Source organism: Canis lupus, chromosome 5 (genome assembly GCF_011100685.1).
Source record: "Canis lupus familiaris isolate Mischka breed German Shepherd chromosome 5, alternate assembly UU_Cfam_GSD_1.0, whole genome shotgun sequence".
In the NCBI taxonomy this organism is placed as follows: domain Eukaryota; kingdom Metazoa; phylum Chordata; class Mammalia; order Carnivora; family Canidae; genus Canis; species Canis lupus.
The window spans coordinates 16,187,792-16,212,415 of record NC_049226.1 but is presented as its reverse complement, the minus strand read 5'-3'; the positions used below and the strand labels follow the sequence as shown (position 1 = coordinate 16,212,415).

The 24,624-nt window shown below is 51.5% G+C and overlaps 1 protein-coding gene across 2 annotated transcripts in view; it reads right to left on the bottom strand.

Moving 5' to 3' along the window:
- Positions 1-549: 549 nt before the first annotated feature.
- The window catches only part of DSCAML1 (DS cell adhesion molecule like 1), a 344,746-nt gene continuing 320,671 nt past the window's right edge, over positions 550-24,624 (bottom strand). For both annotated transcript variants that reach the window (XM_038536014.1, XM_038536015.1), the window contains 14 exons: positions 19,428-19,567; positions 13,883-14,036; positions 11,413-11,530; positions 10,893-11,056; positions 10,564-10,662; positions 9,694-9,882; positions 8,956-9,243; positions 7,351-7,506; positions 5,442-5,472; positions 5,194-5,312; positions 4,754-4,906; positions 4,154-4,348; positions 3,346-3,657; positions 550-1,611 (listed from right to left, as the gene is read on the bottom strand). In XM_038536014.1, the coding sequence (XP_038391942.1) occupies positions 1,136-1,611; positions 3,346-3,657; positions 4,154-4,348; positions 4,754-4,906; positions 5,194-5,312; positions 5,442-5,472; positions 7,351-7,506; positions 8,956-9,243; positions 9,694-9,882; positions 10,564-10,662; positions 10,893-11,056; positions 11,413-11,530; positions 13,883-14,036; positions 19,428-19,567 (2,594 nt within the window). In that variant the 3' untranslated portion in view covers positions 550-1,135. The remainder of the gene's footprint in view (positions 1,612-3,345; positions 3,658-4,153; positions 4,349-4,753; positions 4,907-5,193; positions 5,313-5,441; positions 5,473-7,350; positions 7,507-8,955; positions 9,244-9,693; positions 9,883-10,563; positions 10,663-10,892; positions 11,057-11,412; positions 11,531-13,882; positions 14,037-19,427; positions 19,568-24,624) is intronic.

Here is a 24,624-nt window from a genome sequence, read left to right as displayed (position 1 = left end):
TTTCCAGCCTCTGATGACCTCACTCCTTCTCCTTGGCCTCACCATGCCCTAAAGTTCAGCCCAGAATTTCAGGATCTGGCTGGAGCCCCAGGGCTTATAGAATCTCTCCCCTTCCCAGTTTGTAGGTACCTCTTACAGAACTTAAGTGCATACTTGTGGCTTGCCTCGCTTTGCTTCTTGGGCTACCCTGTGTTCTCCCGGAGGAGAAAAGTCAGCAGACACCTGTCCCCATATCCCCCAGACCAGGCTCCCCAGAGCTCTCAGCAAGGTTGCCCCATTTTAGAGATAAGCTGGTCCAGAGGGGCTCAGGAGCTTGCTCAAATTCACACAGCTGGCCCCCTTGAGAGGCCAGCCCAGGTCTGCAAACACAACAGGTACTCAAGGATGCAGTTGGCTAATTGAAAGCCTTTAAAAAAGTTTAACCTGCTGAGCTAAAGCCGGAACTTCTCAAAGTGTCTCCAGGAGAGATAAAGGGGCCAGGTAGAGGGGACTTTCCTTTCCACCCGCCCTCCCCACTGGCCCTTGCCAGATGGGAAAAAAGCTACCATGTAGAAACATAACCTTTATTGCACACGGCGCTGGGTTTTTTTTCATAGAAAAAGGTATTAACACATAAGCATCTGCAAATTGAAGCAACTCCTGGTTTTCTTGGAACAGTAAAATCGCATGCAGTGTCTCTGAGTCGGGATTTTGGTCTTTGTCAAAACCACCTAGACTGAAGGGAGGGTGAGTGAGTAGGAGGGAAAAGTTGCTGAATCTTCCTGCCTCTGTCTCAAAATAAGGTGAGAGAAATATATAGATATATAGCTTGTCGCTGTGTGCCTGTCTCCCTATATATGTATATATATCTCTCCACGCGTATTTTGTGGGGCCGGGGGGTTGGGTGGGGGTTGATTTGTACTGTCAAATTCTTTGTGCCCTGGCTTCATGGAGAAGAAAATAGTTTCATTTGTACAAAAGAGTTCTATGTACAAGTGTTCATGACTTGGGGGGGGGGGGGCGGTTTCTTTTCGTTGTTGGTTGGTTTTTGTCTGTCAGTTTAATATAAATAATGCAGGAAAACAGCCAAGTTGGTGTGTGAGGGCCGGAGGTGCAGACGGGTCCGAGCGTAGGGCTGCTTTTCTCGCCGTGCCCCCTACACCAGGGTATAGGATTTGGAGTAGGCCCCCGCCCCCTGCTTCTGAGACCTCCCCACCCCCGATGTGCTCATCTCGAGAAGCGAGTCCCTGGAACCTCCCATTTTGGTGTGTGGGCCCCCGGCCCGCGGAGGCTCGGTGCTGGGGGCCGGAGGGGCAGCACTGGGGGCGGCAGGGGGCTCGGCAGGGGCCGGGCCGGGAGCCGGGGGGGCCGTGCCGGCTGGGGGTGCTGGCATGGCCAGAGTCCTCTGAGGTAAAGTGGCTGTGGAGGCGGCAGCAGGGGCCCCTGGATGCGGGAGGCCCAAGGGCTTGCTGGCAGGGTCCAAGGTCAGGTGGCGAGCCTGGGTGTGGTAGGTTCGAGCCAGGTTCCGGATGGAAGCCTCTCGGGGTGGGACCACGGGACAGGGCTCACGGCCGTCTGCCTTTCGGAAGAAGGCCTCCGACTTGGCATACAGGGGCAGGTTACAGTAGTCACCTGGAATCACAGAAGCAGAAAACGTTGGAGGCAGGGGCCTCTGGGAACCAGCTTGTCCATCCTACCCGACTCCCCAAGCTCTTCCCTGATCTGACCTAGGAGTCCCTGTACGAGCTAGGCAGGGAAGAGTCCAGAAAAGATCAATTACTTGACCAGATCTCTGAGCCTGCAGAGCGTCACATTTCCCTATGGGGTTACTGTGAGTACCGGATGAGATAAAGCAGGGGAAGGGCCGCAACACGGTGGTGGGCACACATGGCAGTGATTCAATAAATTGATACTTATTGCTGAATGACCGATTTAGGCTGGTCAGCTTCAGCTGGTGGACAGTTGTTTTCATTTCTGAAAACATGACTTCCTAAGAGCTCTGGCCGTTAGAAAAGTTTTCTTTACCCCGAGGAGGGGATGCTCGTCACGCCCCACGTTGAGCCTTCCGAGGACCCACACAGCAAGCGCTCCCGCCACCCTTCACTGCCTTTCCCACAGCAGCCTTCCAGATGTCTGACGTCAGCTGTATTTCCTCATCCCTCTCCTTTTTTCCAGGTGGTATGTTCCTGATTTCTTAAACCGCCTCCATATGACAGGCTTTTAGGATCTCCATGTCCTGATCCCTGGGCTCTGTGAGCATCCTTGCCTGTAAATGTGCCTCTAACCTATTGACTGTGTTAGGATCTTTCTTTACACGATCTCATTTAGTCCTTGCAGCCCCCTGGATAGGTGAATACCTGCCTACAAGAGTGCCTGGGTGGCTCAGTGGTTGAGTGTCTGCATTTGGCTCAGGTCCTGATCCCAGGGTCCTGGGATCGAGTCCTGCATTGGGCTCCCTGCAAGGAGCTTGCTTCTCCCTCTGCCCATGTCTCTGCCTCTTTCTGTGTCTCTCAGGAATGAATAAATAAAAAATCTTACCCTCCCCCCCAAATCTGCCTACATTTTGCAAGTGAGAAAACTGAGCTTCAGAGAGATTAAGTAATTTGCCCCAATTCACCCAGCTAGAAGGGGGGCAGGGATGCCATTCAGGGCTGCTGATCTCCAGAGACCTTGTACTTTGTCACCCTGGGCTCTTCTCTAGATGACCTGAGTGCCCTGATTAGCACGGCCACTTAGCAAGGCCAGTAGCCAGCAGACTAGACCCTGCATGGTGTGACATGACGGTGTGGTTCCAGGGTGTGGTTCCAGGGTCTGCAGATGGAACCTCACACGCCCTCTGGGTATCATACAGCTGCCCCACCAACCCTGAAGGGCATATGCTCTGGCCAGGCTCCTGGGGTCACATGGTTCCCAGTCAGGCGAGGTCACTGCTCTCATGAGGTTTGGTACCCCTGGGGCTGAGCTGCCAGGATTGCTCCTTTGGGTCTGGGACAATTTTGAATTGGCACTGAGACCGATGGCCATTGGGCAGCAGACCCCCCTAACGGCTGCCCCTCACTACTGACATAGCTGCAGAGTAAGGGAATGACCACTACGTCCTGTGACCCTGCTACGTGTCAGGCACGTATAGCCTTTCTAGTTCTTACTACGACAACGCAGAGTATGTGCTGCTATTTGCATTTTACCAAGGAGAAGATGAAGGCAGAGGGGCTGACTGGACGTGTGAAGAGGCTGAGCCAGGATATGGACCCTGATCTCCCGAGTACTTGCTCTGCGCTGCCCGCCCCCCAAGGAGCCCAGCCGGGCCGGCCGGCCCCAGTGCCCGAAGGCCGGGGCTGCAGCGGGGGAGGTGGGCCAAGCACTCACTCTTGCTGGCCCGGTGCGGGATGGGCACAGCCACGTTCTTGCCTCGGTCGGCATCCTGGGGCTTGGGCGGGGAGGCAGTGAAGCGACAAATGCCGGGCTCCGAGGGCGTGCTCATGGACGTCATGCTGTCCGCATTCTCGTTGGTGCCCGTGGTCATCTGGTCGGAGGAGCTGTCCGAGATGAAGCACTCGGTGATCTCGAACTTGGCGTGCTGTAGCTGCTCCTCCAGCTTGGCGTGCTCATAGGCCCGCGCCAGCTCCTCGTAGGTGGAAGAGGCGCTCTCGGTGGACACCATGCTGTTCCGTCCTTTGTCTGGAGACACGGAAGGCCCGGAGTTAGGAGGAAATGAGGGGGTTGTCGGGAGGAGGGTCTCCTCTGACCAGCCTGACCAGTTCCCCTACCCTTGAGCCCGGCAGTCATCTCCGCAGACCCCGCTCTGCCCCTGGGAAGGCGGCCGTGGTGACAGAAGGGGGGTCTTTGTTGAGTCAAGGGCAGAAGATTTTCCATTCTTGGAAATGGGCACCCACCCCCTGGAACACTCCACTCCTTCTCCAACAAACATCACGTGTACCATTTTCTCTGACCTCTCTTGGGACAGCAAAATGAAATCCTTGACTAAGCAGAGCTTGGCGAGCTCAAGTGTTTCTGTGCCAGTTGCACGTAAGTCAGTGGCCGGCTGGAAGCGAGAGTGACTTGTGCCCTGGACCCCACGAGCTGGTGGGTGGGACTGGGAACGTGGGAGGGGGAGCTGGCTGGTGGGGGAGCTGGAGGAGAGAGAGCACGCCTGCAGGCCACGCCTTGGGCTCACCTGTATCCTGGGAGAGGCTGGCGCTGTAGCTGTCACTCTCAGTGACAGTGACACCGTGCTGGGATCCCACGGTGCGCCAGTCAGAGGTGAGGGTGCGGGCAGGTGTGGAGGCCTGGCACTTGGTCAGAGTCCACTGGCTTGAGTACCGGTTCCGGGTGCTGTGGGCTGACTTCACGTTCTTCCTGGACACTGGATCTGCCCAGAGGAAGCAAGAGCTAGTGCCTCCAGAGGGCACTCAGCCTCGGGCAGCTGGCACTTACCAGAAGGGCAGTGGGGAGCAAGGGAGGAGGCAGAGACAGCCACAGAAGCTCCCTGGGGGATGCTGGGCATGCTGCCTTTCCTGACCACACAGCTGGCCCCGGAGGAGAAGAGCAACAGTGGTGAGGTGTGGGGGCAGTGGGTGGCATCCTGGTCCTCTGCACCCACCCCATCTTTTCCTTTGGCTTGGGGAAGAATGTCACGCCCTGTCCTGCTGCCTCCATTCTTCCATGCTGCTCTGAGCCTCCCATTCCACCCCCTATCTTTTTTCACCTGTGTCCCATGCTGTGCCCAGAACACCCTGTTTGGGAGGGGGTATGTCTCCCTGGGGATAAGGCATACTGGTGCCTGGCCGGATGTCAGACATGTCGATGAGGGGTCCTGTGCTCTGGATGAGGGCTGGGTGGTGCAAGGAGACACCAGTGCAGAAACTCTGCGGGTTGACAGCTTGGCTGAACTCAGCATCCGTCACGGGGATGGTGGCTTTGTCATCTCCTGGGGGAAGAAGGACAATGGGTAGGAGTCCTTCTCTTTGGACTTCCCGAATTTCTTTTTTGTCTTTATTCAATGTTGAGATGCAGAAAGGACAGAATAATTCTTGCAGTGAGACAAAAGAGGAAGCTCAGCCCTCAAGAGAAGCTTTGGTGAGTTCTGAGGTTGCTGAGTTGTGAATGCAGCTGCTGCTAGACCCCTGGGCACTGCTGTAAGGGCTGGGGGCTGCCCTTTGTGGGCTGTGGCCTGAGGAAGACCAGGACAGGGAACTTGTGGCACCTGTCACTCACCCAGCTGCTTGATGCCCTCCTTGTCCTCGATGAGCAGCTGGACCCTGGGAATGTCAATGTGTAGCCGCGGGCCTTGGGGTGGCCCCTTCACAGGGGTGTCAAAACTTCGGTTGTTCTTGCTGTGGGGAGAAGGGTCAGAGGCGGGTGACTCAGTAGCCACAAGAGGCTGGGGGAGAGGGTGTTGCAGGACAGTGGGGGTCCTAGAAGCCTGTCCTCTGCAAGGGAGGAAACAGTGATGTGACACCTACCTTATCAACATTTCTGCAAGACTCTTTGCATCTGCAAAACAGTAGAGAGAGGGACTGGGTGAGAATGGCGTCTGAGCGGGATGCAAACTGGAAGAGGCATAGGGAACAAGGTGGGAGAATTTCCTAGACTGGGACTGGGGCTGGTCTCCTGGGAAGAAGAGGGAGAAATGAAAGGCCCTCTAAAATAGTCTAACATAGGATAAGCTCTGGCTGCTGCTGACACAAGATTTGGCTCAGGTCTGTTTTTCTTTCCTCAGATTTTTATCTAATAGGGAGGTCCTTCCCAGAGGAGAGGGTATATAAAGTGCTCCATCTGTTTCCTGAATTGACTCTAATTAAACAAGACGTCATAGCAGGCTGGGAATGGGTACCAGTGGAGGGTCTATCCTCAGTTATCTTCTGGGAAGAGAAGAGAGTGGAGGATTCAGTAGAAGTGGTCAATGGGCATCCTCAGATGACTATCAACCAAGAGGCTTTATTTCTTCCTCTTGGGTATCTGTCCCTAAAAAGTCATGGATGAATTTGGGGGTCCCTGCTTTGTCTCCAGAGAGGCCTTGAATAGGATCAGGATCTCAGGTTAGGAATTGACCAAAAAAAAAAAAAAAAAAAAAGGCAGCAAGGATCTAGTTAATGTATTAGACCTCTGATGAGAATGAGAATCATAAGAATGATCTGTCAGAATGAATCTAGTTGCATGTATGTATCCAACCATTGACTCACCCATCCATCCATCATTGATCCATATATCTGTCAATCTATTCACTTCTCCCCCGACCCATCCGGTCATTCATCCAGCATCCACCCATTCAACTATCCAGCCATTCAACTATTCATCCATCTACCCAATCTTTCATACAATCATCTATTATCCATCCATTCAAATATGCATGCATCCATCCATCTACCCATCGGCCCAACCATTAATCCATTCAACCATCAATCCACCTAACTAATCATCCATCTGTCCGTCCATCCATCCACCACTCCTCCATCTATCTATCCATCCAACCACCTATCCATCCAACCATTCATTTAGCCATTCATCCAATCATCCTTCCATCCAACCATCCAGTCATCCTTCCAATCATCCAACGATTCATCCACCAACTCCTAAACACTCTAGGTAGTGTTACTAATCCCCTCTTCTGTGCTACGACTATACTCTGGCTTCTCACATTAAACCATGAATTCTATGAGGACTAGACTATGTTTCACAAGACTATGGACTGTTCCTTCTTCATTCATCTTTGTATCTCCAATGTCCGGCAGTATCTACAATACAGTAGATGTTCAATAAATGGTATCCAAATGAGTGAATGAGCATCTGTTAAGCAACTACTAGGTGCCAGACACTGCACTAGTCCCTGGGAAAATCAAGCGAAGGAAGACCCAGTCTATGGTAGTCTATGACCCAGTCATGCCAGTCTATGGTATTGTAGATTGGGAGAGGGTGATATTCAAAATATTTAACATCTGACATGTCATAGAAGCCACACAGTCAGAACTGAGCAAGGTCCTAGAGACCACTTGCAGGTCTATGCTTTAGTGGCCAGCCCCTAGAAGAATCTCAGGGATCCTGTGAAAGAGAAGGAGCATCCAGGGTAGAAGGGAGTAACAATTATTTACCAAACAAATAACATGGAAATGTTTCAATATTTTAATCAATATTGCTTTACCAGTGTGTACCTCTAAAATTCAGCCCTCGTTAGGTCAGGCACAAAGTCTTGGGTCAGGCACAGAGGAGGAAGCACCGAGGGTTAAAGATTCAGAAGGTTGGAGAAGCAGCCCTCCCTTCAATGGGACACAGGCACTTTCTCTTGTCCAGATGATGCCCCAAGCCAATGAAAGGTGGCCAGTGTGGCTGAGGGTCAATACTCCCTCCCTCGAAGCCTGTAGGAAACTCGCCTACCTCGGAGACGCTTCAGCCGCTTTTCCTTCCTCTTCTTGCGAACGATGAAGAGCAGTGCCACCCCCAGGGTGGCCAGGATGACCGGGCAGCCGATGGTGAACAGCTTCTTCACATCATCTCCCTCACCTTGAGCAGACTTGATGGGAGGGATGGTACCTGAATGGGGTGAGGAAAGGAGTCGGATGTCCCTTATGAGTAGGGTCTGTTCAGAGTCCCCTGGGTGGGGTCACCTTTGAACCTCTCTTGCTGCTCTTGGATTCATTCTGACCTCCACTTCTTGGCACAAAGCCCCAATCCTCCTACTTTACTTCCCCAAATTCTACATCAGGAACAGATGAATAGTCGTGGAGTTTTTACACTGCATCATGATACCGATGACCCCGTGGGCTTATTTTAGAATTATCCCGAAGTCTCTCAGAGAGAGTCTCCTGCCTGTTGGAGTTCAGTGGTCATTTCTAAAGGGTGGACTGATCAGCTTAGATTCCGCCATCCAGCTCGTAAAGTGGGGGAGGGGAAGTGAGATTCACAGAGAGAAGTCAGAGCAGTGGGATCCCTGGGTCTCAACACCCATGGGCGAGATCTGCTAACCTTGGGTGCCTGCACGGAGTCAGTAAGTTCTGCTGACATAGCCCTCTGCAAAGCCTGATCCATGCCTGTTTCAATGCCTCGCATAAGAGCCATCTCCTGTATGAAGCCTTCCTTGTTTGAGCCTATCCCCCTCTGATACCACCTTTATTCTGTTTCCTTAACACCTAGGGAGACTTACTTTACCTTATGGCAACTGGTCTCTATGAATTCAGCCTTCTGTGTGTCCTTAGTGTATGCGTGCACCTGTGCATGTGTGTATGCATGCGGATGTGAGTGCATGAGTGTGTGTGCATGTGTACGAAGTGCCCCATAGAGCAGACACCAGTTAGTGCTCACCAAATACCATGTGCTCATCCACACCTCCCAGACTTCCTGGCAGTTAGAACCACATAACTAGTTCTGGACAACAGGGTGGCAGCAGAAGTGCTGAGCATCACCTCTTGGCCAAGGCAGTGAAGAACTGGGATGCCTTTTCTACCTCGCTCTTCTTGGTGACCTTGGAGGCTACACATTCAAGACGGCATAGCTAAAAGATGGTGGCCAGCCAAGCCTCACAAGATGTGACGGGAGCAAGAAGCAAATCTTTACTGGGTTAAGCCCTGCAGCTTTCCGTGTCTACCTGTTCCTGTAGCCCAGGCTATCCCATCCTGGCTAACGCACCATATTAAATGCAGAGGGTCCTCAGGGGACAGGGCCTCAGCTACCCCCCTACATCATACTCTCCATCTCTCCCAAGCAGCGGAGAGCAGGATCGCACCTTCAAAAGACCCCTCTATCTTAGTGTGATGGGTTTGCTTATAGGTCTGTATTGGCCACTGGTGCCCCTGCTCACCCGCCTGCCCCCCTACAAGTCTGCTGCTCCCTAGGCCCGCTCCTCTCCGTCGCCGGCCTTTTCCTGGGTGGCAGTCCTATTTTTTTTTTTATATGTCCTCTCTTTCATGCGTCCACCTCTCTGCAGGCTCCCCGGGGACACCTCGCTGCGGCCCCAGTGCCGCCCCTCCCACCGGCCCCACTCACTGCCATCGTAGTCCAGGGTGGCGAACTGGGCGGTCTCATTGCCGCAGCCGGCGCTGTTGCAGGCCCGCATGCGCAGCTCGTACCATGTGGCCTCCCGCAGCTCGGTCAGAAAGACCTCCCCGGAGCTGTTGGCCCGCAGCCCCTGCCAGGCCCAGGTGCCCTTGGGCCGGTACTCCAGCACGATGGCTGTGATAGGGCAGCCCCCGTTGTTCCAGCCCTGCAGGTTAAGCCGAGCATGCGTGGAGTTGATGTGGGTGAACAGGTGCTGGTCTTTGCTGAAGGAGGGCTCTGGGGGGCCACAGGGAGAGAGCGAGGTTAGAGACGGAGAGGAGGGGGAGGAGGGCTCATTCATCTGCACCGGGGCCAGCCGGGGGTTCTGGGGAGCATTGGTTGGCAAAGATGGGGAGTAGGGATGCCCTGGGGAGTAGGGATGCCCCAGGGGCCAGAGGAGGAGGGGGAAGAGGGATGGACATGGAGAGAAGGCCTCAGCAAAGGAGGAAGAGACGTGGGAAGAAGGAAGATGCTGCCACCATCTGGTACCGGGTCAGGGAGGTGGGGCCTGTTTCTCCTACTGCGATGGGCGATGGGCCCGGGTGCTGTCCATGGTGGTGGGAACTAGGCTGAGTCTCTCCCTTCCCTCTCCGCCACTCCCCTGTGCCCTCCTTCCCCACCCCAACCACCTTCCATCCCCATATCCTGGGCCCATCTCTCCCCAGCTGGGTCATCGCATGGCCTCACCCCGCCCATGGGTCTTGGCCTCGATGATTTCACTGATGCGCCCGGAGCCCACGCTGTTCTTGGCTGCCAGCTTCACCTTGTACCACGTGCCACACTTGAGGCTGTCCAGCTTGAAGGACCGCTCGCCTGAGCTGATGAACACATCCTTCCATTCCTCGCTGTTGTCTACCGAGTACTGCAGCACGAAGCCTGCCCGGGAGGTTTGCCTGGCTCAGGGTGGGCAGGGCAGGGCCTGGGACACCCCAACAGGTGGCATGGGGCTGGGCTCCCCGTAGGGGCAGAGTGGGGCCTTTGGTGATGGGGAGGGGGCAGATGCAGATTGGCCAAAAAGCCACAAGGAGTTTAAAGCTCTTTCTTTAGCAGCCAAGGTGGGGAGGGGAGCAGAATACAGGGCTTTGAGGCTCAAAAGGGATCATATTTAGACCCTACTACTTACGGGGTGGGGGGGTGCTGACAGTAGGATTAGGTCACTTGGGCACTTGTCATATCCCACCCCAGACCTCCAGAATCAGAATCTGCATTCTTTAAGATCCCCTGGTGATTCATGTGCATATTCAAGGTTGAGAAGCACTATTCAGTACATTTGTTACAGATTTGGAAACTGAGGCCCAGAGAAGAAAACAGATTCCTTCAGGCTGGCACAGCTCACCAGCAGAATTGGTTTGGGCCTTCTAAAACCCAGACACCTACGCTGGTGGCTTTCTGTGGCACTTGGGTAACTTCCTTGTGGTTCCAACTGACCCCCTCTCCAACCCCCCGCCCCCCCGCCTGCCATGGGAACAAGTGGTGGGAGTGGGTAGATCCCTTCCCCTGCTCCTGGGCCCAGAATTTCTTCCCCTCTTTCCCCCTCCTCATCCAGACCCCTCTCACCTCGGATGGAGCTGCCCCCATTGTCGCCTGGAATCCAGGTCAGGGTGATGGACGAAGCGGAGGTTTTAGAGACAGTGAGGCGGGGCTGGTCCGGGGGAACTGTGTGGGGGAAAGCCACCAGCCCTCACCACAAAGGGTTAACACCGATGGTGGGAGCACGGGTGTCCCAGCTGCTACTAGGGCCCAGGCCTGGCTTTCAGGCTCTCTTCCTGGGGCCTCTCCAGCTCCTGCTCCTCTCCATCCCTCCCGCTTCCTCCTCCTCCACGTGGCACCTCCGTTCCACTAAGGGTCTGTCACTCAGGTGGCTGGGAGGCCTTCCAGGGTCTTACCTTGCACCAGAAGGTTGACAATGATGGTGTCGAAGCCCCCAGTGTTGGTGGCCGTGCACGTGTAGTAGCCTGAGTCCTCAGCCTTCACGGCACGCAGCAGCAGTGTGCCATTGGTATGGATGAGCCGGTGCCCGTCCATGGACACGGGGATGGCCGAGTCTTCACTGCAGGAGTTGGGGGGCAGAAATGGATTATGGTAAGCACCCCCTCCTCCTGTGGGCTCCCCCAGAACTAAAGGGAAACTGGGATGGAGGTAGAAGGAGGCTTGCTAGGGGGTCTGGGACTCTTGGGGTTTTACCCAGGGCTTCCTGGGGATATCCAGTAACCCTGGCCTCTTCAAGCACCCTTGGCAGCCAACAGAGGGGAGCCTGGGAGGCCAGGCCTGCATGGGAGAGCAGGAGCCATGTACTCAGCAGGGCCTCTGGTCAGCTGAAAGGAGGGGTACCCGATTCTCTTCTTCATGGCTCCTCTACTACACCCATGTCTGGGGTCCCCCATCCCTCCAGGGTCCCATGCACACCTATCCTTGGTCCACTTCACAGCTGGGGCTGGGTCACCCACTGAATTGCAAGGCAGTCGGACATCTTTCATCCAGGGGGTTGTCACGGTGCCTCCAAATGAGATGATCTTTGCTGGGGCTGCAGGGAAAGTGAACATGAAGGCCACCCCACTTCTACCCTCAACACTGTACTGGCCTGCCTTTCGTGGGGCTCTCCAAGTTTACAATTCAAGTCCCCCATCTCCTACCTGACCTCCACCCTGGGCTTGGGGCAGGGATGGGTGCAGGTACTTTCAGATGAGAGCCTCTTATTCAACAAACATTGATCAAATAAATACTTTTTATGGGCCAAGCATCAGGTGAGGCTCTGAGGAGTCACAAAATGAACAAGATCTAGTCCCTGTCCTCAAGGTGCTCATCATCCAAGAGGGGGACAGATACTTTAAAAAATATCATTACAGAGTAAAAATACTGTGATAGGGGTAGGTACACGTAACCGTGGGAGCAAATGGAGAGGAATGAACTCTGGTGGTTTAGTGGGGATGGAGGGGATGGCTGGAGAGGCTTCTGGAGTTGGAAGCTTTGACTTGAATCTTTTTTTTAAGTAGGCTCCGCACCCAGCATGGAGCCCAATGTGGGGCTTGAACTCACGACCCTGAGCTCAAGACCTGAGCTGAGATCAAGAGTCAGAGTCTCAACCGACTGAACCACCCAGTTAGAAGGCAGTGGGACATATGTGTTCTGGAGCATGAGAGAGATGACTGGGCCACAGACGCTGATGTGGGAGTCCACAGCAAGGTGACTGAGGTCACCAGGAGCTGGAATGCAGATGGACAGAGAGGAAGCAACAACACCCAGGCATGGTGGGGAGAGGAGCATCCCCAGGAGCCCCGGGGGCGCACTCAGGGGACCAGGATGCACAAGCGGCACCGTGGAAGGCAAGGCAGGCAAGGGTGATGCCAGCTACCTCACAGATCTCTGGGCTGTGGTGGCACATTAACCAAGAGCTGGTATCATCATGTGGCTGGGGTTGGTTCCCTGGATTTCGTGGTGTCTCAGGTGTGAGTGCATGTGTGTGAGTGTGAGCAGGGTGACAGCAGGGCTCGCCCCTCCTACCACATGGGGCTGCCGTAAGGACAGAAGAGGAAGACGTGTAGATGTGTTCTGGAAAGTACAGACTCTGGGGATGTGTCCTATGTAATGTCCTCAGGGAAGGGGCCAGGCTCTCCTGGGTCTCTGGGCCAGTGCCAGCTATCCTGGGGGCATCGTAGGTTCCAGGCCCCTGGGCTCCAGAAAGGATGAGCCCAGGAGAAGGGGCTGGTGGCACCTTGGAGGAGGGATAAGGGATGTTAGAAATGCTGGGGCGGGTGCCCAGGAGGAGCCCACCTCGGAGCCAGAAGGGCTGGTGCGCCATCGCCGTCATCGGGACTCTTTGGGGGCCGTGCCAGCCCTGCCTTAGTGCTTAACTGGAAAATGGAATAACCAACCCTGCTGGTAGGGTGGGGAGGCCCCCTGCAGGCTCTCCATTGGGTGCCCGTGGACTCTGAGCCTGGGGCAGGGGAGGGTTGATGCCTCTTGTGTCCCCAGAAAAGGAAGCTTGTCACCCCAGGAAGGTGGCAGGGCTGAGGCAGGCACCGCCCCATCCAAGTCCTGGTCCTTGGGCCCCAGGGCCAGACAGTCAGGTGGCTGTGGGAGGAGGCCGGCCTGAGAAGGGGACCTTCCAGTGGAGGTTGGGAGTCAGGGTAGAGGACCTGAAATTCCCGGCTGGTTGTGGCTAAATGCCCCGTGGTTGGCCCCAGGGGTGGCCCCGGGGGTGGTGCAGAGGGCAGACGAGCAGCTGTGCAAGGCTGCCTCTTTGGCATTGGGGTGGGGCCTGAGAACTGTCATTCCCTGTAAAGTGGGGGGTGCATATGCCCTGTGATACCCCTATGCCCGGGCCAGGGATTCGGTGGGGTGCTCCCTAAGAGCACACACAGTCGTGTTCACCCTTGCACACATCTAGCCCGGAGCCCTCCCTAAATGTCTGTTGCCCGAATGGATCGGCAGTCAGCGGCGCCACCTCTGCGCGAGGGGTCCAGGCTTTGAGATGAGGGGGATCCCTCTGTGGCTCTCTGCTCCGTGCAAGCAGTGAACCCTGCCAGCACTCCCTCCGAGTTGCTGAGCCTTGGGACAAACGTTCTGCTGTGAGCTGGGAGGGGGCTAATGCCCCTTCTTTCAATCCCCGGGTGGAGTTTGGAATGGGGGGACCAGGGTGCTCCGTGCCGTCCGCCCCTGGGGAGCTGTGCTGCCTGGAGCCTGTTGTGAGGCTTTCCGGGAGTCAGGGGGCAGCAGAGGTCCAGTCTTGGTGGATGCGGGAGGGAGGCAGGTGCCAGCCGGCTCCCCACAGCCAGGTCACAGAGAGAGAGGAAGGAGAGACCCCCTATTTGGGGAGAAGCAGAATTCTAGAAGGGGGCTTCCGGCCGCTTCTGTCCCTCCGGCCCTGGCTGCTCACCCTTGCCCGCAGGCTCAATGGTGACCTTCTCACTGCTGTTGCCCCGGCCAGCAGAGGTGACAGCGGCCACCCACAGCAGGTACTGCTGCCCGCGGTTCAGGTGCGCAATCCGGTAGAAGAGCTGCTCTGGACTCGTCTCGTACTCGCTGGGAGCCTGCGGGAGAGAGGCAAAGAAGTGCTAAGACCCCAGCTTCTGGGCCTCCAGCCTGTAACCCCAGCCTTCCTCGGGGACCTGGGCTCAGCGTAGGGGGTGGCCCAGTCCGGGGGGTGGCGGGATGGGGTGGCTGCCTCATTTGCCCTTTCTGTTTTAGGAGCAGAGTTTGTACCAGGCCTGGCCCTGGGGGCTCATGGGTCGGCCCTGGGGTGTGGCTGGGCCAGCCTCAGTTTACCTCTTTGACTGATCCAGATGCTGGCAAATGCGGCTCCAGGCTAGGGAATGTGAGTGTTTTGGGTGAGTGATGGAGGGAGTCAGGAGAAGGGGGAACGGAGGAAGGAGGGTCCCAGGAAGACCCTGACAAAAGGGAGGCTCTGGGAAGAAGCTAAATTATCGCATTTGCCATATTAGGGTTGTAGACACGCTCCCCAGACTGTGCGGGCTCTGCTGGCTAATTACCACTCCTTCCTTCTTCTGCGGGAGCAAACCGTCCGGGGGAGGGTGGGGTGGGAGAGGCAACTCTGGAAGCTTCACTGGGCAACACTTTATTAATGATTATTAGTGGTATAGATCACCGTATGTATTTGTAGGTTATATAAATCTATAAATTTTTTTTTAACCAAATGACAGTTTTGACAAGTTGCCAACAAAACAATATCGGATCCCAGTGGTTTTACCAGTTGCTTTGATGAAAAGATTATGTTGCCTTGGAAACCAGAGGCTCAGATATTGAAATGAATTTGAGAAGGAGCTTTTGATAAGCGCTAGTTTGCAGACCTCCTGTCAGCCCCTTCCCTGGTCCAGGCGGGATGGGGCGGACTTTCATTTTATTTTATTTTTTGGTCAGCCGCGGGGAAGGGAAAGGAGGACAGTACTAGGGCCTCTTTGAAATCAGGGCAGAAGTCTAGGGAGGGAGAGGAGCCTCCGGAACAGATGGGGGGCCCTGAGGCCAGAGGGAGCTAATAATTAGTTATCTCTGCAGTCACAGGATCTTGCGCGTGCACACACACACACGCACACGCTCACGTGCACATGGACATGTAGATGCATTCATGCACATGCTGAGGGACAGACCTACAGACAGAGATGGTGTTAAAGAGGGGCATTCTCTATATCCCATGGGAGGGCTGAGGGGCCCAATGACTTACAACAGGAAAAAACCTCCTTTCTGGCCCCAGGCCACCTGCAGGCAAATGTTAGGGAAGAGGCACGGGCATTCCCTCAAAACACACAGAGCTCCTGGCAAACTGCTCCTCCTGCCTCCCTCATGGAGATTTGGCCTTGACCCAGGAAGTCCCTGCTGTGACAGGTGCAAGAGCCGCCCTGAGCCCTGGTAGTTGGGAAGTCTTTTCAGGCAGCAGCACCCAGGGGACGGTGTGTGTATGTGTAGTTCCTATCTGTGTATGAGATAAGTGGCTTCCACACCCTGCCTGCCCTTCTTACTAGGTGTATGTCCCATAGGTCATATAACTTTCTTTCTCAAGGTTCCCGGGGCCTCAGCTTTCTATCCTGTGAACTTAAAAGCAACACAGCTCTGCTTACCGTGTGTGGTTACAGAGAGCCACGAATGAGGCAAGGGGTGGGTGAGTCCTTTGTAGACTGGGGCATGTTCTTCTCCTGGCTCATTGTTCTGTGAGGACTGAGGTGTGCACGTGCATGTGTAGAGAAAAGTTGAGTGTACTTGTGTGTCAGTGTGTACCTGAGTGTACATTTGTGTCCACACAGGGCAGGAAAGGTTTGGCTTCCCTCTGAAGGTGTTAGAATCATATCCAGATCCTGAGGTTTTCCTTTTAACCCGGACTCCCCAAGAATCTCCTGAAATCATTTTTAAAAACACATAACCATACTCCCAAATAAAGTCCCAGTGAATCAAAGGTTAGAAAGAAAAAGGGAGAACTATGAAAATATTTGTCTTTCTCATCATAAGAATGAAGGCAAAAATCATAAATGGAAATGATTTGTAAGTTTGAATTCTATAAAAACAAAACCTATGGCACACCAAAAATAGTTTCAAAAGGCAAGCAGTGAACCGGGAAAAAGCCTGCAACCAATATGATTTAAAAATAGTTATTATCCTTATATGTAAAGAGCACTCACAAATCAATAAGACAAAAAACCAGGACTCACCCAAATGAAAAGTGGATAAAGGACATGAATTGACAATTACCCAAAGAAAAAAAAAAGAAACCTAGCCAATAAACATATAACAACAATCAACTTAACTAATAAAATACCTAAAACAGGACAGCTTTTTTCAAATCCATCTGGCAAAAATGAAATATGTATAAAACCTTGGATTGGCATCAGCTAATCCCAGTAAATAAGAATGTACTTTTAATGCTGGTGGAAGTATAACTTGGTTCTAACTTTCTGAGGGGTAATTTACAAGCATATATGCACATCTTAAGAATATCCATACTTTTTGTGCCCCAGAAATTCCTATGGAAATTTACCCTAAGTAAGTAATAAAACAGGTGCATAAAGACTTTTAGAATGTTCAATGAAGTATTATTTATAATATTGAATGCGGAAAATAGATTAAATATGGAATGAGGGCACTGGTTAAATGGATTATATATATACAGGCATTCATGAACATGTTTGAAAAGAGTATTTGGTGGTGTGGGAAAGTGCCTACATACATTACTTGAAAAACACAGATTATATGACATTATGTAAAATTTCATTTTCATTTTATTATAAAAACCCATAATATGTGTACAGATCAAAAACTGGAAGGCTATATACCAAAACATTGCCAATGTTTACCTTTAGGGAATGAGTACAGTAATTTTTGCTTTCCCCTCTATTCCTTTGTATATTTGCCGAATTTTCTACAATTATTTTGATAATCAGAGGAAAACAACAAATGTATTAAAATGTTGGGTAATTAAAAAAAAAAGAAAATGTTGGGTAAAATTTCTAATGGAACTAAATGCAGCTCTGGCTGCCCCCTGGGGTGTCACTTCTGGAAGCCAGATGCAGTTCCCATTTATTCCGAGGATCGCACACATGCGTGTTCCTACGCTCTAGTATGTATGCACACGTTAAGACTCATGTGCGTTGCCTCTGACCTCACACTCATACCCACAGCTTTGCAGTGTCACACACATGCATGTATCCTCTAGGGCTCTTTCGGAAGTGAATTGTAACGCAGTGTTTGGAATTTGGAGTATATTTGTGCAAAGAGATAACATCAGACAGTCGCATGTGGTGGTCAGGCCCCTGGGTCCCTCACTGAGGCATTCCCTGCCCCACAAGGTGGCTGAGCTGAAGTTCTCATCACACCAGCACACTGGCCTCTTGTGTGACACTGACCCCTGGGGACACTCCCCAGGAGAGAGGATATGAAGAGAAACGCGGGGGACCCTGGGAGCTCTGTTCTGGGTCCTGGGAGAGAAGGCCCCGGCCGGTTGACTGGGGATTCCTGAAGCCTGAGTTAATGAGGAGGCTTTGTTGTCGGAGGGCGAGCTGACTGCCCTGAAGCCACTCTTGGAATGAGTCCCCTCTCCCAACAGTTCATGAAGGGAAACCTGCCCAATGTCTAAGGCTTTACATTTGTCAGGCTGCTGGTAATTCATTCATCAAAACATGTATTTAGTGACAATGATGTTGCAGGCACAGTGCTCGGTAGCTGGGGACCCAGAGATGAAAAGATGCTAACCCTGTCCTCACGGGTGCCACGGACCAGTGTGGGAGACAGCGACGTGAACAGCTAGTTGCTATCTGATGCAGTCAGTGTATGACAGAGGATGAAGAGCATGCCACGGCAGGGTCAGCAGGGGCAGGGGTGTGAGCTGTGAAGAGGCACAGCGGGCGTCCAGAATGGTGACGAGCTTAGAATGTCTGTGTGTGTGTGTGTGTGTGTGTGTGTGTGTGCGCATGTGTGTGCATGGGGTCAGGGGACAGGGACAGACAGCATGGCTAAAACGCTGACTGGAAAACTGGCACAACCACCCAACAACGGCAGCGCGTTCTCAACTGGACATGTGCAGACCCCACGGCTCAGCAGCTCCTCTCCTGGGTGGGTACACACTCAACAGGCACGCACGTCTACGTGCACTGGGAGACACATGTGAAGATGCGCACAGCAGCGCCGTATGTAACAGCTCTAAACTGAAAACTACCCAAATGCCTGTCAATGGGTAACGAACTGGGTAAAACAATTCTATATACGTGCACAGCGGAAGCCTACGCGGGAGTGACAGTGGACGACCTACAACCACACACAACAGTATGGATCAAATTCACAAATTCAACATAACATTGAGTGAAAGAAGCCAGATAAATGGCACAACTTCACTTACATAACACACAAAAAGAGGCAACACTAATCTGAGGTCATGGTGGTTGTCACCGGGGCAGGGGGAGGGTGGTGACCAGAAGGGGCACGAGGAGGTCCTTTCTCTGGGGTGTTGTAATGTCACGTTCCCTGCTCTGGGCCTGCCTGCCCAGTGTGCCGTGAAAGTTCGTGGAGCCGTGCGCTCCCGATAGGTGCACTTTTCTGCATAGGGGCTGTGAGGATGGATGGGAGGACACTGAAAAAGTCACTGAAAAAGACATTTCTGGGCTTCCCCTTTGGTAATAGAACTCTGGCCTCCCTGGCGTGGAGCCGGGCCACCTACGGCTCAGACGGTAATTCAGAAAGACCACAGGAAAGCCGAGCAGAGGAGGAGATGGCACAATTACGGAGCAATTTCAGGGCAGCGTTCCCGGCTGCCGGGAGCTCATCTGCAGATGCGTGGGCTGCTGTCCCATCACCAGCTGCCGGTGGAGGGAGAGGCCTCCTCCCGCGCCTCGCTCCCCGCCCGAGATGTCCTGAGCACATGGCCCGGATCGTACTCTGGGCCCGTCCGCCTCCCCCTAGACTGGACACCACCCTGAGGACAGGTTCACCTGCTCGCGAGACTAGAACAGGTGTGCTCCAGAGTAGTCACCCAGCAGAACTCGGTGGCTGAGTGGCCGGGGATCATTAGGGAATGCAGAGGGAAGGATGCACATGGGTGCACAGACTGCACCCACCCTCATGGTCTCTTCATGCTCCGTGGGGCCCCTCTGAGCAGCTCGGCCCCTGGGGCCTGCTCCAGAGCTTCCTCGGCCACCCAGACCTGAGGAGCGGAGGCCTTGGTTTCCTCTCATGTCTGCTTGGTTGTGACCCCTGACTCAATGAAGCCTCCAGAGCTTATGACAACCTTGCAGCCTCTAGAACAGAGGACTGACCCAAAATGGACACCAGTAAGGCTTCAGCTACTCTTGGGTGGCCAACCCCGTTCTGATCCATGAATTCAGGTAGAAACACAGATATAAGTACCCCCTGGTTTGGCCTGGAAGCCCGTGAGAACTTTTCCCTTTCTCCTATCTCCCTCCTCATTCAACTCTGGGCCTACTTACCGGCTGGCCAGACCCCGGGCTGGAGCAGAAGATGGTGTACTTGCGGATCACCCCATTGGGCTTGGTTGGGGGGAGCCAAGACACGACCACGCTGCTGGCGGACGAAGGGACGGCTTTAATGCCGGCAGGAGGACCTGGAACTGAGTAGAGAGAAGGCCAGGTCAGTTCAGAGAAGGGAGCTCAGGGATGCCTGGGTGGCTCAGTGGTTCAGTGCCTGTCTTTGGCTCAGGGGGTGATCCTGGAGTCCGGTGATTGAGTCCCACATCGGGCTCCCTGAATGGAGCCTGCTTCTCCCTCTGCCTGTGTCTCTGCCTTTCTCTCTCTCTCTGTGTCTCTCATAAATAAATAAATAAAATCTTTCTAAAAATTTTAAAACAAAAGAGGAAGGAAAAAAAAAAAGAGGAAGGAGCTCAGCCTTTGGGAAAGAATGACAGGGTGAGGTGAGGCAGAGCAAATCTGGGAGAGCTTCCTGGGGGAGGTATGCTTGAGCTGTGCTTTAAAGGGGGAAGTTCCAGCAGGTGAGGAGGAAGGTGATCATTTTGGACTTGTAACAAAGTCTCTGAGATGGAGGCAGTGGGAATGACCAGCTTTAAAACTATTTGGCCAGAACCAAGGACTCAGGATACTCAAAGAGAATCGGAACCCATGGGGAAATCACCTTGATTCCTACAACCTTAACTTGCTTCCTGCCTCAATGCTTGACTTGTTTGTATGGATGTTGGCCAAACAAATATACTGGTCACTTTGCCCTTTGGCCTATGAGCTCCTCGAGGCCGGGGGCTCCAGAGACAGAGTGAGCCTCCTCTGGAGGGTCAGGGGCTGGTGGTCAGCCAGTGAGTGACTGGGTTTCCTGTCTTGTGCCCAGGGCACCGGCCCTGGACTGCTGGCTAAGCCCTTTCTGTTCTCAGGAGGGAAAGTCTACTTGAGAATTGGCTGGGAAATTCATCCTAAGGGGATCCCAGTTCCTGTGGATTCTGTCCTACTGCTCCCACCTCTGCGCCTGCCTGGTCCCACTGGGTCCCCTGGGTGCTGCTTGGGAGCCTGGAAACTTCTATTTTCAGCCCCCCCTTTGTCTCTCCCTTGCATTGCTGTGTATTTGTCTTCCCTCCTGGGAGCTTTATGTTCCTCTGAGGATGGTGATGGCAACCTCCTCAACTCATTTACCTCCTGAGCCTCCATTTCCCCATCTATATGATGTAAAAACATATAGTGATGGTTAGCCCTAATTAAAATAAAAGCACCTGGCACACGCCTGACATATAGAAGACACTCAATAAATGGTGATGATTATAAATTTTTTTTGCGTTCGTTGTCTCAACTCTGAGCTTCTAGCACCTACTACAATTTTTTTTTTTGTTAAAAATCTAGTAAGTGGTCAACAGTTCTAGTCACATAAAATAATGATCCATCATCACTATCCATCCAGGGGCCTGAGCCCTCCCCCCACAGCCATAGCCCTGTCATCTGCCCCTGCTAGTGTCTCTGTAGCTGTGGAGTGCAGGGGGCCATGGTGGGGTTGGGGATGGGGCCCTGGGGCAGGTGCACTAACTGTCGCATTCAGATCTCTTCTGTGTTTGCATACTTTCTTTCTCAGCAGTTCTTGAGAGAGGTATGTTGAAATCTCTCCCATGATTGTGGATTTGTCTATTTTTGTAGTCCTGAGATTATGTTATTAGGTCCACACCAAGTTTGGAACTGTTTTATTTGACTACTAAGTTGGGTCTTCTATTGTAACAGTGTCCTTCTGTATCTCTGATGATATTGTCTGCCTTAGAGTGTACTGCGTCCCTATGATGGTCCAGTTTCCTCTCAGATTTATGTGGTATACCTTCTATGTATCCTTTCACACTGAACCTTTCTGTACCTTTGTGTTTTAGGTGTTTCCTATAAATAGCACACGTTTGGGTTTTGTTTCACTGCTAGCTAGTCCGACAGTCTTTATCTTTTAATTGAATAATTTAGTCAATTTATCATTAATGCAATTACTTAAATATTTAAACTCGGGTTTAAATACCTCATGTTACTAAATACTTTCTGGTTGTCCCACCTATTCTGTTTTCCTTTTTATTTCTTTTTTGTGTTTTTGGATTGAGTATTTAAAAAAACCTTATTTTCCCCTCTCTATTAGTTGGTTATTAGACAGCCTTTCACTACTTTTGGGGGTTATTCAATGTGAATCTTTAGCTTACCAAAGTCTAACATCAATTAATTGGTATTTTTTTTCTCAGACAATGCAAGGGATTTAGAACTTCCATTTACCCTCTCCCAACTTATATGCCATTGTTGTATATTTTAATCATGTGAATATTTTAGATCCTCCCCCAAGATAATATCACCATCATCATTGTTTTATGCAATCAATATTAATGGAGATTTACCCATATATTCACCATTTAATTGCTCTTTCCTTCTTGCATCACCGAGCTCCTACCTGGGATCATTTTCCTTCTAGCTAAAGAATACCCTTTGATATTTCTCTAGAGCAGATGTGTTGGTGATAAACTTTCTCAGTTCTTGTTTGTCTGAAAATATCTTTATTCATTTTAATCTTGGAGAATATTTTGGCTTGGTATAAAATTGTAGGTTGATAACTAGTTTCTTCACATACTTTACACCAACTGCATTGTTTTCTGGCTTTCTTTTTTTTTTTTTTCCCATTGCTTCTGACAAATTTGCTGATTTAACTGTTGGTCCCATGAAAGTAACTAGTCTTTTCCCCTCTAGTTGCTTTTAAGAATTTTCTCTTTGTGTTTCCTGTTTAGCAGCTTTATTATGAGGAGCCTAGGTATGGACTTCCTTAAGTTATTGCCTGTGGAGTCTGTAGAGCTTCTTGCTTTGGGGATTGATGTCTTTCATCAGTTTTGAAAAGTTTTCAGGCATTTTATCCTCTGCCATTCTTTTTCTCCTCTTCTTTGAGACTTCTTCTCACATCCTCTATGTTCTTGATATTCAGAATGTGGTCCATTGGTCAGCAGCAGCGTCACCTGGGAGCATGTTAGAAATGCAAAATCTCAGATTCCACCCTACACCTACCAGATCAGAATCTGAATTTTAACATGACCCCCAAGTGATTTTTATGCACAGTCAAGTCTGAAAATCACAGTTCTATGTCTGCTACTTGCTCTTTTATTTTCCAGGTTTTTTTTTTTTTTTCTTTCTTTCTGGGCTTCTTTTGGGTCTTCTCATCTATCTTCCAGTTCACTAGTTATCTCTTCAGCTGTATCTAATTTGTCATTAAATCTATCTACTGAGTTCTTAATCTCAGGTATTAATAGTTTTTATTTTGAGATATTCCATTCAATAGTCTCCAATTCCCTTAACATTTTAATCTTGTTAAGAATAACTATTTAAAAATCATATTTGATAAAACCTGTGTTTGGAATCCTTGTGGGTTTGTTTCTGTGTTTTTTTTTTTTCCCCTGCTGGCTTTTGTTCACGTTGTTCCTCATTATTTTTTATTGTATGCCAGACACATCATTTGCAAAATTGTTTGTAGAAATAATTTGAGGCCTCAGATGATATAATCTTCCTAAAGGGAGAATTCACATTTGCTTCTGGCAGGTACCTGCAATCTGGGGTGCTAGCAACATGGGGTTACCTTAATCTAACTTCTAGGACTGAGTTGTCTACTTTTGGTGCACTTTTAATCCAATGTGCTGCCCTCGTGCTTTTGACTCAAAGTGAGGGGGATTCATCAGATAGACCCACCCGCCCCAGCAGGCCCTGGACTCCAATTCACGTCTTTCTAGTGCTGTTCAGATTCTCATCCACTGCCTTCAGATTCAGCAAATATCCCCCACAGGGAGAGCTGTTCCAAATGCCAGGCTCACCTCCTGGGTCTCCACTCTGCCCTGGATGCTGGCCCAGTAATTCTGCACTCTCCTGCCGGCTCTCTGGTGCCTTCAAGCAGGTGTTTTAAAAAATATTTTATGCAGATTTCCTAGTGTCCTCAGCAAGAAGGAGAGTGGGCTGTGTGTGAGTTGTACCCACTCCTCCCTTCATCCTCACAGCCGCCACCCTAGCATACATCTTCTGCTTCTCTGCCTAGATGCCCACAGGTCCTAACAGGCCTCTTTGACACTGGTTCTTATCCCCCGCAGCCCCTTCCTGCCATCTGTCCTTTATGCTTCTGTGAGAGTCACCTTCCTAAAACACAGGTCTAGTCAAGCCTCTTTCTCAGTTAAATATCTTTAAGATGGTTTAAAAATTCAACTCAGCTTTCACTCTGATTTGGCATTCCTGGGGGAGGGGGGTGTTGGCAAAAGGCTTTGTTGCTCATGAACCAAGTCCAGCCAAGCCAGCCTGAGACCAAGTTAAAACTGGGGGATTTGGACTTAAGAAATGAGCTTGAATTTATTTGAATTTCTCTTCAGTTTATCTTTTGATTTATTTTGGCTTTCTCTAAATTTCCTGATCATTTTTTCTTTTGGAAAAATGCAAAATCCTGAACAGGGGTGGGGGCAGGGGTAGGGAGTCACAGTGTCTTCAGCTATTCATTCAAGCTCCCATGGAAGAGCTGAAATTACAGCGTGGACCTGTCTGCTTCCCCAGTGAGATGAGAAAGAGCTGTAATGGGAGAACCTGGTGGGGATGGGGGCAGCTCTGGTGCACCGCCTGGTCGTCTGCATGCCCATCTGCCACTGTTGCTTCCTGTTCCATGCAAACAGGGCCTCCCTCTTGCTTGGGTACCCATGCCCCTCCATCCCCCAGAGAAAGCTGTCCCCATCACCTACAACAGGGGATTTGTCACCTTTTGTCTGTTATGATGCTTCCATTTCTCTTTCAGTGACTGGTGCAGCAAGAGGCATGTTGCCCCAGTGTGGCCAATGGGAAATGAGGATAAATCTGTTGGGGGGCTTCTGGGAAAGGTTTCTTTCACTCTCAAGAGAGGCATGCCCACAGAAAGACCATGTCTCTCACTCTGAACTCTCTCCTGTCTGGTGTGATGCCTGAAGCTGCAGTCATTTTGAGATCATGGGAGGGATAGCTGACATGAGGAAGATGGCAGAGCAGAAGGATGGGGCCCACTGAGTTAAGCAACCCTGGAGCTGCCCTTCTCAGGACTTCCTGTTATGTGTGATAATAAGTACACTTAATAGTTAAATATTTTTTTTTAGTTGCATTACAGCCAAAAGCTTCCTGTCTGCTACAGGGGTGTGATGGAAAGTATAGAAGATAGGGAGGCGAGAAGGCCTTG